The sequence below is a fragment of the Rattus norvegicus genome, chromosome 6 (genome assembly GCF_036323735.1).
Source record: "Rattus norvegicus strain BN/NHsdMcwi chromosome 6, GRCr8, whole genome shotgun sequence".
Lineage (NCBI taxonomy): Eukaryota > Metazoa > Chordata > Mammalia > Rodentia > Muridae > Rattus > Rattus norvegicus.
Window position 1 is genome coordinate 101,219,494 of NC_086024.1, and position 13,052 is coordinate 101,232,545.

Here is a 13,052-nt window from a genome sequence, read left to right on the forward strand (position 1 = left end):
GTTCCATTTACTCCACAGGGATCTTAGAATGTGCTGTGTGCATAACTGAGAGCACTGGCTTGGTAGCCATAGCACTGGCATTTAGGTTGCACTGTCCTTGACAATCAGATAGCCACTAAACAGAGCAGTACTCTGGACTTCGGTATCTGGTTTCTGTAAAACCAGGCTAACAGAATGTGATATTGTACTCCTTTTGCAGTTCTGTTAGGAGACCCAAATGAATTAATGACTGTAAAATACTTTGGAAAGCCTGTAAAGTTCTAGATACAATGATGCCCCTTCAGTTCTTAGTCTAACACCCAAGTTTAAAGGGAGCAGGTATTAGAAATAAAGCTATTTCTTACATTGTATCTAAGAGTTCCCTACATGCAAAAGGTGAGCCACTGTGCAGTGTGGGTGCCAGGGAACCCTTTATGTATTGTAGCAGTTTGAGTGCTGCCCTGCACAATAGCCATTGAAAGCTCGCACTTACCCTGCCATGGAAGTGGTAATTCCACCTTTGAGGCAGGAAGAACCTACTTAGTGTGAGCAGCTCAGAGTCTCTCAGCTACCCAGCGACCCCTCCCCACAGTGGTGCTGGCTGATGGTGAGTTATAGAGCTCAGGAAGAGGTTGGTTCAGGGTGCGATGATGACGCTCCACAAAGCCCAGGCATGTCAGGCGAAGACTTATTATTCAGGCTAAGTCAGGTGGTTTATTCCTGGACAATGCTCTCCGTTTTGCTATAAATGTATATCTGATCTGTTGAGGAAACCATTTGGTAAAATGAGTCCAAAAGACTGGGAACTGCTTCATTTCTGCAGATAGCAGCAGTGAGTGATTACGGCCGCTGAGAGATCCCTTTTACAGTCTGCTGATGGCCCTGGCCTAGTCATCTGAAGCTGAAGAGTGCGATTCTGTGCCCCACTGACACCTCAGCTGTCACAGAGTATTACAAAAGTATCCATCTATCTTGGATATAGATTACAACGTTTCAAAACACAATATCCTTTCTATTTCACTATTATTCAGCCCACCTAGAGCTGTACTTTGTAATAATGCTGTTGTGTTAGGGAATTCTTCTGGGACTCTAATGGAATTAAGATGCCTTTTTCCCCCCTTTTTTTATTAATTATTTCCATTTGTTTATATCTCAAATGATATCCCACTTCCCTGTTACCCCCTCCACCAGGCCACCCCCCATCCGGGAAAAAGATGTCTTAACTCCAGTTCTGCTGATTTCTCCTTTTTCTGTTCAAATGAAGGAAATCCAGACAAACTCATTAGTCTTTACTAATGAAAGGAAGTCACTGTGAGTATTCGAGTGTCCTCTGTTCTGACATTTCTCTTTACTCAGCTATGATGACCGATCGAGAGTCTGCCTGACTGTCTTTTATTTCTACATGTGTTTTGTTGTTAGTTGTATTATTTTTCATGTTTTATTTCCTTTTTGAAAGTTTCATATACTTTACTGACACACGCTTTCCCTCCCCAACTCCTCCCAGATCCACTTCCACCTCCTTATCCTCCCAACTTTATGTTCTCTCTCCTCTCAAACAAACAAGCAAATTCGAAAACCCAAGCCCAAACCAGCAACAACTACAACAACGGTGGAGTCTGACTGATCAGCTACGGGGTGTGCGGCCCACCCTGGCGTGTGGTTACTGTCCCCAGTATCACTCCACTGAGGACAAGTGGTTTTCCTTCTCCCAGCAGCTATCAATTGAAATAGCCTCTTAGCTAGGGATGGGACCTTGTGCCAACCTCCTCTTCTCTGGGATGGAATTTGTCTGACTTGAGCTGCGTGGTTTTCATTTGTGTGTGCGTGAGCGTGTGTTCTGAGACAGGATCTCCTTATGTAGCCCTGGCTGGTATAGAATTTACTAGATAAACCAGGCTTCATCCACAGTCACAGATACCCTCCAACCTATGCCTCCTTCCTAGTGCTATTAAAGGTGTGTACCACCATGTCTGGAAACTTTATTTACTTTTGGTTTTTTAGGACAGGGTTTCTCTGTATAGCCTTGACCATCCTGGAACTGGCTCTGTAGTCCAGGCTGGCCTCAAACTCAGATATCTGTCTGCCTCTGCCTCCCAAGTGCTGGGATTAAAGGTATGTGCCACCATATCCAACCTTAAATACTTGTTTTTATGTTTATATTTGTGTGTGTATGTTTGTGTGTGTGTGTGTGTGTGTGTGTGTGTGTGCGTGTGTGTGTGTGTGTATGTGTGTTTGCCTCATGTGTGTGGGTACCCGAGGACATCAGAAGAGCATGGCAGATCCCATGGAGCTAGAGTTACAGCCTTTGTGACCTACCTGCCCAGTGTGGGTACTGGGAACCAAACTTGAGTTCTCTGGAAGAGCAACAAATGCTTTTGGGCAGTCTCCCAGCCTCCATAATTGGCAATATATACATACATACACACATACCTACATAAATACATACATACATACATAAAATCATATACTTAAAGTTTGTAATTAAAATACAATTACATCATTTTCCCTCTTTGATCTCTTGTATTTGCCCCTCCACTTGCTTCCAAATTCATGTTGCTTTCCCCGTGTGTGTGTGTGTGTGTGTGTGTGTGTGTGTGTGTGTGTGTGTGTGCGCTATTCCTAAATACAGAAATACAGCTTGCTCAGTGTGTATAGTGTTCCTTGTGTGTATACGATTTCAGGGCTGACAACTTGGCACTGGATAACCAACTTGGGCTTTCTTCTGTAGCTAGGGAAGACGATTTCTCCCTTGTTGCCTGGAGCTCTCTGCCTGTGGTTGAGGCCTCTCCTCCTTCCGTGTTAGCATGTCTACTGGTAGTGTCCTGGTTCTGGTCTTGTTTAGACAGCCATGTTGATGCCAGTTCATGGTGTTTCTTCATTGATATTTCTAGGACACATAATCTAAGCAAACTTCCTGTTCCTCTGGCTTTTACAATTTTTTTTAAGGTTTACTGATCTTTATATATGTGAGTACACTGTAGCTGTCTTCAGAGGGCATCGGATCCCATTACAGATGGTTGTGAGCCACCATGTTGTAACTTGGAATTGAACTCAGAATGTCTGGAAGAACAGCCAGTGCTCTTAACCATCTCTCCTGCCTCATAATTTTTTTTTTTTTAAGAATTTCACCCTGGAGGTTGGAGAGATGACTCAGAGGTTAAGAGCACTGTCTACTACTCCACAAGTCCTGAGTTCAATTCCCAGCAATCACATGGTGGCTTATAACCATCTAAAATGAGATCTGGTGCCCTTTTCTGGCCAGTAGGCATACGTACAATCAGAACACTGTATACATAATAAATAAATAAATCTCTAAAAAAGAAAAAGAATCTTACCTGCTTTGGTCAGGAACTCAGTATGTCGAAACTTTCAACTTTCAATTCTGCTATTTACTAGTTCTTTATCCTTGGTAAGATGTCTTACCCAGGGTTCTCTAGAGGAACAGAACTTCAAGAGTCATCTGTCTATCTATCTAGAGAGAGAGTAAGAAAGACAGAGAAAGCTTTATTGAGTGACTTATAGGCTGTGGTCTAGCTGACTCTCTACCAATGGAAGGTCTAAAATTCTAGTAACTGTTCACCACAAGGCTGGATGTCTCAGCTGGTCGTCAGTATGTGCCACAATCCCCAAGAAGTAGGCTCTAATGCCAGTGAAGAAATGGACTTGCTAGGGAGAGCAAACAGACAAAGAAAAGCATCCTTCTTCCATGTCCTTTATATAGGCTGCCAGCAGAAGATGTAGCCCAGATTTAATATATATCTTCTTGTTTCAGAGATCTGGGATAGAAGTGGGTCTTCCTACTTCAAATGGTTTAGTTAAGAAAAAAAAAATCCCTCACAGGTGTGCCCAGCCATTCTAGATGTAGTCAAGTTGATGACTAAGAATAGCCATCAAGTCCACCCTTGCCAATTTGCCAATCATACCTCCTCATGCTTAATAACCCAATGAAAACAGTAGCCAGGTCATAATGCCTAAACATGATGGAACTGTCCCAAATACAATTGCAAACACACTACATATTTAACCACATTATAACTATACCTAACATGATATAGCTATTCCCCAGAAGGCTGAAAATTGTGAATTTAGAGTAGGGGGCAATGTCCCTCTAAGGACATTATTTTAGTATCTCAAATATAGCCACTGATATTTTCTTAACCGTTACATCAGATGATAAATTGAGTAAAGAAAACACAAGTATTTGTATAAAGGAATACTTAGCAAAATATGGCAGAAGCATTCGTGTCAATTATAATCCTCATTTCTACAAATGGCCAAGTAACCTTGGCTGACTTTTATAACTACCTTTCTCTGCTACCCACTCTGTAGTTCCTGCAACCTTAGAAGGTCTTGGTTTCCCGGAGGACTGATCCATACCTTCATTCCTAAAGGGTGTGTGCCCTTAGTCATCCGGTCTGGATTAGGTTTTTATGTTTTCCTAGTGACTCTAATCACAGCACATGGTAGCACTAGTAGATGCCCTAAAGCGGTGGTTCCCAAACTTTCTAATGCTGTGACTCTTTCACACAGCTCCTCATAAAATTATTTCATTGCTTCCTTATAACTGTAAGTTTGCTACTGTTATGAATTGTAATGTAATTTTTTTTTTGGTTCTTTTTTTCGGAGCTGGGGATCGAACCCAGGGCCTTGCGCTTCCTAGGCAAGCGCTCTACCACTGAGCTAAATACCCAACCCCTGTAATGTAAATTTTTAAGAAATACTGAGCCAAACTCTAGAACTTTCCTATAAACACCATTTACCACTATAATTGAAAATGCCAGTTACTTAAATAGACTATATTTACACTCTGCATTGAGTAATTTATGCGTTATTTACATGGACTCCATGAGAAATTCCCTCTCTAAAGAGAGGGTAGCTGGACCAGTCTGTAAGCCATTCTAATAAATCCCACCTCCATGCCCCTATGGATCCGTTCTATAAGTTCTGTTTATCTAGAGAACCCAAAGAAAGGCCTTTTGAGGACACCGTTAGAGTGCCAGTTACACTGCAGCAGCCTGGAGGGCTGGGCCAGGGATTGCGGGAAGGCAGAATATGCTTTGGATCGGTGTTCAATATATGGTCCCATAAGCAGAATCCACAGGTCCAGGAGTCAAGGGGTGGGAATGAGAAGAGCTCCACTCACTGTCTCCCCTAGTGACCCAGTACCTAGTGACCCAGTAGAAACGTTTTTGCTTCCTGTTCCTGTGACCTCAAGTTCTACTTGAATAGAAGTTTTGTTTCTAGAGGTGGGAAAGCTCCTGATAGAAGTCACAACAAACATTCCATTGAACTGGAAGCCCACCCCCCACTCTCCACTACCCCCTACCCACACACCCCCACCCCGCCACTTGGGGCTTCTGATGCCCTTAAGCCAACAGGCTAAGACAGGAATAACATCGTTAGGAGGAGTGATTGATCCAGATTACCGAGAGGGAAACTGATTGCTTCTCCACAATGGAGTACGATTATGTCAGGAGTATAGGAGAGCCTTTAGGGCAATTTTCTCAACCTGTGGGTGGAACCTCTTTGAAGGACATTGACCAACACTCCCACATGGGAAAATCCAACACACTGCACTGGCACATCACACCCTAAAGTCGCCAGTGGCATAATGCCAACATCTAGGCTCGCCAGACATCCAAGATAACCGTCTCTGTTATCAGATACAGTGACAGGCACCAAGATGATAGAAAACAAGACAAAGCAAAACATAGCCCCTGGTACAAATCCCCGACCCCATTTTATCAGAGTCTCTCTCTATCATTACTACTGTAAAATTAGTGCATGGTCCCCCTGCAAAAGAATTTATACACCAGCTGCTGGCTTTGAGATAAGCCATCCAATAGGGCTGAATTTTCAGAGTCAAGCTGAGGGCAGCCTTAATGGAAGGTGCCTCAGAAGGACACCTGGGCTCCCCACTGTAACACTCAGGTTACCCCTTTGAAATGAAGCACCACCTGTGACAGCTGGAGCTGAAGGTCAGACAATGGGCATCATTAACCTCAGTCTCACACTCTTGCTTCTCAAATGATACACATGCTTGGAAACAGAGTATGAGGAACAGATTAAAGGGAAAACACCGTCAGTATTGCCATTCTTTAGCAGGGTCTCTTGCTTGGAGAACCAATCCTTGAGGGCTTCAAGACAGAGATGATCGTCTATTGCCCAAAGGGAAAAATGTTAACAGGAAGGAATCCTCCAGAACATGACAGCCCCTGGTTTTGGTGTTATTGGTACTTTTCAATGTGCTGGATGAGGAATTGGGGGCATCCTGACAAAGCCATTTGTCACCCCTGTTCTCACAGTGAGTACCAATTGTGGGAAGATTATAAACTCATTCTCTAAAGGGTCTCTCTGACCCCTCACTCATGGAGGAAGTAAATGCAATCATGCCTCTGTCCTCTTCTGTCCCTACCTTCATAGAAGACACGAACTCAGTCATTCATTCATGCCTCTGCTTGCCCTGTGCCTGAATTTGTGAGTGTGTGAACTTGAAATGAACAAAGGTAGAACATGAGTGTCCATTTATAAGTTCTGATGACCTGATTTCAGTCCCTGCCATTCCCATGGCAGAGGGAGGCTTTGCAAGTTACTCTCTGACCTCCACATGCCACAGTAAATGCCCATACACAGACATGTATATGAACATGCATGTGTGTGCACACACTATAATTTAAGAAATTTTAAGTAATCAAGAAAAGGATAAAGTGCTTTCGTGTTCCTGGTAACTGTGCACTTTACACCCTTGCTGTCGGTAAAAGTCAGTTAATGTTTAATTAGTCCAGGACCCACAACGATGTGATGTCATGACTGTAGCTGTAGTCTAACAGCCTCCTAATACACTCAGCCAAAGGGCCCTGCTGTCTTTTACTTCTCTTTGTTTCACTCTGTCACTGCCTCTCTTTGCTTGGTTCTAAAAGAGCCATGAAACAATTCAGTTACTACAACTCCAACTGTCACAGCAGACCTTGACCACACCCTAATCCATACAGTATGGAGTATCCCCTTGACCAGAGGGAGCCACACCCTCCCAAACCTTAGTGTGTTTCCAGCATCCCACCACAGTTCTGACTGCCCCTCTACTTCTGTCCTGAAAGAACAGGACAGAACAGGATGGCTCAGTGAGGCAATCCCAGGGACCCAAGTTCCAACCCTGGAGCCAAGGTAGAAGGAGGGAATAACTCCCCAAAGTTGTCCTCTGACCTCCACCCATGTGCTCACTCATACACAGAATGAAATACTGGAGGATTTTAGAAAGGAAGACACAAAGACCCAGGTCATTCCTACCCTTTATTGGACTCTAAACCGAGCTGGCTCTGGGCCCTTCACAACGTCTCAGACATCCCCCAGAAGGGTTTAGGAAGATGCCATCATTCTGTGAAGAAGGCCTAGCACCTACCCCAGACTTAGAGCCCCCAGTGGACTCCCCAAGAGCCTTTAGGGAGCTAAAGGAAATGGGTGGCAGGAAGGCAAGGGGACAATATTGAGGAAATGCTTCGGTTTCCCAGTGTCTCCTGAGGGTACACTGAGCTCTGAAGAGGACTACTTGGAGAAACAGTCGGAGATTCCTAGGCTGAGCAGCCCTCATTTAGATGGCAACTTTGAGGAGACGTTTGATGTCAGGCTCGATGTTGATGGTCTGGAAGGTGCGGCTGTAGCGACGGAAAGGCTCCCCTTCTGGCCCTATGAGGAACTTCTCAAAGTTCCAGGACACATCTGAGCGGCGCACCGGACTCCATATGATGAGCTTGGGATCGGTCATGAGGGAGAATGGGTCGTCATAAGGGTAGGGCAGCTTGTCTTTCAGGTAGGCAAAGACAGGATGCTGATTCTGCCCATTGACATCACACTTTTGGGTAAGACTGAAGGTGGGCTGGAACCCACCCCCAGGGCGGACATACTTGAGGCTGTTCAGGATCTCCTCATTCTGACAGTTCTCCTGGATGAGAAGACAAAGAGCATGGAGAAAGGAAGAGGAAACCAAGGATGCACCAGTGCAAACCATTCCTTCTCCAACACTCTCTCCCACGATCACGCTTTCCTTTGTGTGTGTATGAGTGTGTTGCTCATGTGTGTCTCTTCTCCATTTACTCTGCCCTCCCCTGCCATTGTGTTGTTGTTGTTTTCTTATTTTTACATTTATTTTATACTGAGTGTCACCATTGTACATGTAGAAGTCAGAGAACAACCTGTGGAAATCACTTCTTTCCTTCCATCACATGGGTTCTGAGGACTGAATTCAGGTCATCGGGGTTGAGTGGCCTTTGGTGGCGGCATGATAGGCTACATCCAAAACTCTGGAGGCCAGGGAGTACCATATGATTTAAAAGAGTCTACTCTCATAAATTGTCCTCGAATCTCTACCTGTGCACTGTGGCAGGTGCACAGCCTCACGCACATTAAAATAAATTAATACACATAATTAGAGATTCAGCAGTTTTTAACACTTGCTTCAGACCCTAATCTGGTGTTTGGTGCTTTAAGGAACCTTGAGGCCAGGGAAGAGAGGGAAAGGAGGTGCTTCTACATCTATGTACTCTATGTACACACCGCACACACACACACACACACACACACACACACTCTCTCTCTCTCTCTCTCTCTCTCTCTCCCTCCCTCCCTCCCTCCCTCCCTCCCTCCCTCCCTCCCTCCCTCCCTCCCTCCCATTTTTCCTTTCCTCTGCTCTGACTGTGCTCCTTTCTGGCTCTGTGGATACTGAGTTTTGACGTCTTCCAGCAGTTAGCCAGCCGCAAGTGAGGTGTAAGGCCAGAGGTGCCTCCTGGGTTGAGAAACGGCTGCAATGAGGTTTAGGCTTTCCTATCTCTCCCTGGAAAAGTCTAAAATGAGGCTTGAGGGGAAGGGATCTGTGAGCACAGTGATGGCTGGATCTCTGGTTTATCACAGCCACCCTTCCTGTGTATGCCACAGTCACCCTTCCTGTGTATATCACAGCCATCTTTCCTGTGTATATCTCAGCCATCCTTCCTGCCACTGTGATTTGAACTGTGGGGACTCTAATTAGAGAGTCCACTTAGGGACACCTGGCTTGCTTGTGCAGTTAAAGCCTAAGTAGAACCAGAATCCCTAAAAGATAGCTGGAGGCGTACACGCTGAAGCTCTGTAATAATGTGACCCGTTCTTCAGAGACTGAGGAGCATGTGATGTCCAGAGGAGGTGTGCACGCTGCTGACCTTTCCCTTCTCTCATGTTCCCTTTCCAACTTGCCGATTAGAAACAAGTCTTTAAATAATAAAACTGTTTATATTCGCACACTATTTCCACATCTTTCTCCTTCTTTTTCTTTTTTCTTTTTTTTTTTTCGGAGCTGAGGACTGAACCCAGGGCCTTGCGCTTCCTAGGCAAGCGCTCTACCACTGAGCTAAATCCCCAACCCCTCCTTATTTTTCATATGTCTTATTCCATAAGCCTCACAATAAACTTATGAGCTAAGTCAACTTCTATTAAATCAACACACGGGGAAATTCAAACAGAAAACAATGGTCTCAGAGCCATCAAAGCATAGAACCAAGGCAACAGGGACTAAGGACGCCCAAGGAACCGGTCAGCTTAATTCCAATTGTTTGTTTTTCTGAGACAAATTGCTCAGGCCAGGCTGGCTTCAAACTTGCTGTAGTCAAGGGATCGCCTTGAATTTCTGATCTTTCTGTCTCCATCTCCCAAATGCTGGGATTACAGGCTAGCGATCAGCGCTGCCTTCTGCAGTGCTTGGGATCAAACCCACGTTTTGTGTAGGCTAGGCAAGGAATCTAGCAACTGAGCTATATTCACGGGCTGATGTTTGAGATCTTGCTGATAAGCCCAGGTTCGCTGTCAGTCAAACTCACATCAATCCCCAGCCTCCACCTCACACGTCTTCCTAGGATTGCAAGGACACTCAACCATGCCAATTTAGTGATTCTTAACCTTCTATTGTCTCCACTCATTCATTCAACAAATAATGAAGTACTCCAAGACACAATGGAGAGACCTGGTAGCAACCCTCATGAACTGTTCTGGAAAGACAGTAATAAAAGTCACACCCTTGATATTTAATCTCAGACCATCTCTACTTCCCTGTGCTGTTTTACGTTCACCTAGACCTAGATTGATGAAGCGTGCCCTTCAAGTCCAGATACTCCAAGACACACTCAATCCTTTCTTTATCCCACTCAGGCTCCGCCAATCGGCTCCTTGGGTAGGACCCAAGGGACGCCTCACCTGATGTCCGAACTGGTTGCAAGGGAAGCCGAGAACCACTAGGCGCCTGGGAAAGCGGCACTGCAACTCATTGAGCTGGGTGTAGTCCCGGGTAGTTGTTCCTCAGAGCGAGGCCACATTCTCAATCAGCACGGCCCTGCCTCGGAACGTGTTGAAGTCTATCTTCTCCCCATCCAGGCCGATGGCACTGAGATCGTAAAAAGACTTGGCGATGTAAGCCATGCTGGAGTGCTGTGAGTCCTGCCCGGCTGTGGGAGCCTCCTTAAGTTCCTTGACTGGGTGGGGAGGAAGGAGGAGCCAGGAAGGACAGAAAGAATTTCACAAAGGGCCTTTGAGCATTCCCAGAATGACTTAGCGAAACCAGGTACCCACCTGCGGAACTGTTTGAACAAGGTTGTAGCTCCTCCTATTTACAGCCACTGAACAAAGCCGCCTCTGCCCCACCCCGCTGGCAGCCTGGAAAGGGCCAATTTGATATCTACGAGAAGATGTGAATAATTCACTCCTTGCTGGAAACCAGAACCGTAAAGGTCAAGTGGGGAGGAAAAGAAGGGAGGGAGCATGCAAGATTGACTTCTGTTTGCCCCAGCAAGTTGTTTTTACCCGGCACAGACATGTTTTAACGCATTTAATGAGCATCCGTCTCTGAGTTGTGGGAGGTCAGATGTGCTTGGGTCTGAACTGAGTCAGGTGGATTCTCGAGCAGAATCAAAGGGACCCTTAGAAGGAGAGTGCGTCGTTTTCTAGAAGCAATCGATTTCCAGTGCCTCAGTTTGCACCAGGCAGAGGGACAGAGTTGTGTTTGTCTTAGACAGCCTTTTGGTGAGTGATGTTCCTTGTCCTGGAGAAGAGTGAGGTCTTTGTCCCTGTACTGTCGCATGTCCTACATTAGAGCCTCCACCTCTGTTCCACATTCCCAAACCAGTCATGAGGATGGAGTCCTTGCTGACTTAGTGATCAGGAGTCTCAGAATGGATGGTAAATTCTGGGTAGACAACTGTACCTATCTCCCTTTCAGACAAAGTCTCTGAGACTTTCTGTGTCAATGTGTGACCATCTCCTCACAGGAGGGAATATACAGGAAGGCAAAGCAGCTGTGGTTTGCCAACTAGGCCACTAAGATGTCTTTGGAGCCGGCCAGGTATGATGGGATATCTTCGGCCTGCTGAGGGCTGTCACTGGGGTCCACTCTTGGAAGACCAGCAGCTGAAAAGACCATAGTGCCACTCCATTATCCAAGCACTAGCTAACTGAATAAGAAACTTTTCAGAAACACCATTAGGCTTATCCTGACTGTTCTAATGAGGCAGGTGTTTCCCAGAGAGCATTTTCACAGGTTCGTATCCAGTGGGAGCTTCTCCTAGAACAGAGTCAGCAAGTGTGGCAACTAGTCTTCGAAATTTGATTTGTTGGGAGACAAAAAACTGCTTGCTAGGGAGTGTTCGTCAATTCTGCCGAATAGCTTGTTTTAAAGGGTGTGGGGCTCATTGTCTCGGCTGACAGCTCCCTAAAAACAAGTTTCCATTATCCATGTGGGAATGGAATCTTTTGATGCCATAAATGGTGGTAAGAAGGTAAGTCTCCTGGGGCAGGATCAAGTCCTTGGACACAGTCAATGAATATTTCTACCAAGCTACAGAGCCAGAGGGACTTGGCAGTGATGTAAATAAGAACTTGATACTAGGGCTGGAGAGATGGCTCAGCGGTTAAGAGCACTGACTGCTCTTCCAGAAGTCCTCAGCTCAAATCCCAGCAACCACATGATGGCTCACAACCATCTGTGATGGGATCCGATGCCCTCTTCTGGTGTGTCTGAAGACAGCGACAGTGTACGCATATAAGTAAAAAAAAAAATCTTAAAAAAACAAACCTTGATATTAATTTACCAGGTTTCTCTGCCCTCTAGAGCTTTCTCCAGCATCGGGGGCTTCCAAAGAGAAGCTCTCATCAGGCAAACCATGAGTCTTGAGTGAGGAATGGCTTCGTACTTCTCCAAGAAAACCTAGAGCCCTCATAGGTCTCCTGGAGACTCACTTCTCACCACTGAGTAAAACTGTTAAGGTATTCCTAAAATATCTGTCTCCAGGTGTATACACTGCCTCCCCTTCCAGAAGCTTATAACTTTGTGTATGCACCGACACAGCGTGTTCCCTGTGGTGTTCTGCAATAGAGTGATTGTCCTTATTCTTAGTAGGTAGAAAAACCTAGGTGGGTGGTTCTTGGTTCTGACTGTAAAAGAGAATTGCTTATGGAGACTTTTCTTTTTAGATAGATATTCCAAAGCGTTATCACATACACTCTAAATTCTAGGAAGTCCAAGGCACTGATTTCAGTTATTACTCTGCTATTTCCTTGGAACCCTTGGTGAAGTCTTTAGAGCTCTCTGAGTATCTGTTTCCTTATCTGTTGGACTCATAAAGATAAGCACTCCCTCCCACATGTGTTCAGAGTCCGGAAGTGCTCTCTAAAGTGCAATGGAGGTTTAAGACTGCCACTGTCCTGCTGTTTCACTCCTTCCCTCCACCTCCTACCCACCTCGTCTGTCTCCAGTATCCATACTGCCAACACCTTACCTTCCAAGGTTCCAATCCAACCTAGGTCCTCATGGGGTCTCTTATGGGATGGGATATCTGGGCTCCCATGGGTTATCTTATGGCATGGGGTACCTGGAATCTGGAGAACACCTATGCTTGCTCTATTCTAGCAGATCTGAAACATTACCCAATCCTTCCTAATGCCCCCCAGGAAGGACTTTCCTGATCTAGCTTCATCAGATGGTCACCAATTTGGCTTTAAAGATCCCCATGATGTTCAGCCTCCTCCTAGTCCTACCCCTGCTCCTGTGAGTTCACACT

At 45.5% G+C, this 13,052-nt stretch overlaps 1 protein-coding gene across 1 annotated transcript; it reads right to left on the minus strand.

Moving 5' to 3' along the window:
* Positions 1-7,251: 7,251 nt before the first annotated feature.
* On the minus strand, positions 7,252-10,540 carry Gpx2 (glutathione peroxidase 2). Its single transcript, NM_183403.2, has 2 exons — positions 10,198-10,540; positions 7,252-7,918 (listed from the first exon to the last, which is right to left on the minus strand). The coding sequence occupies exons 1-2, from the start codon at positions 10,417-10,419 to the stop codon at positions 7,568-7,570; spliced, it is 573 nt and encodes a 190-aa protein (NP_899653.2). The 5' UTR covers positions 10,420-10,540; the 3' UTR covers positions 7,252-7,567.
* Between the last annotated feature and the right edge of the window lie 2,512 nt (positions 10,541-13,052).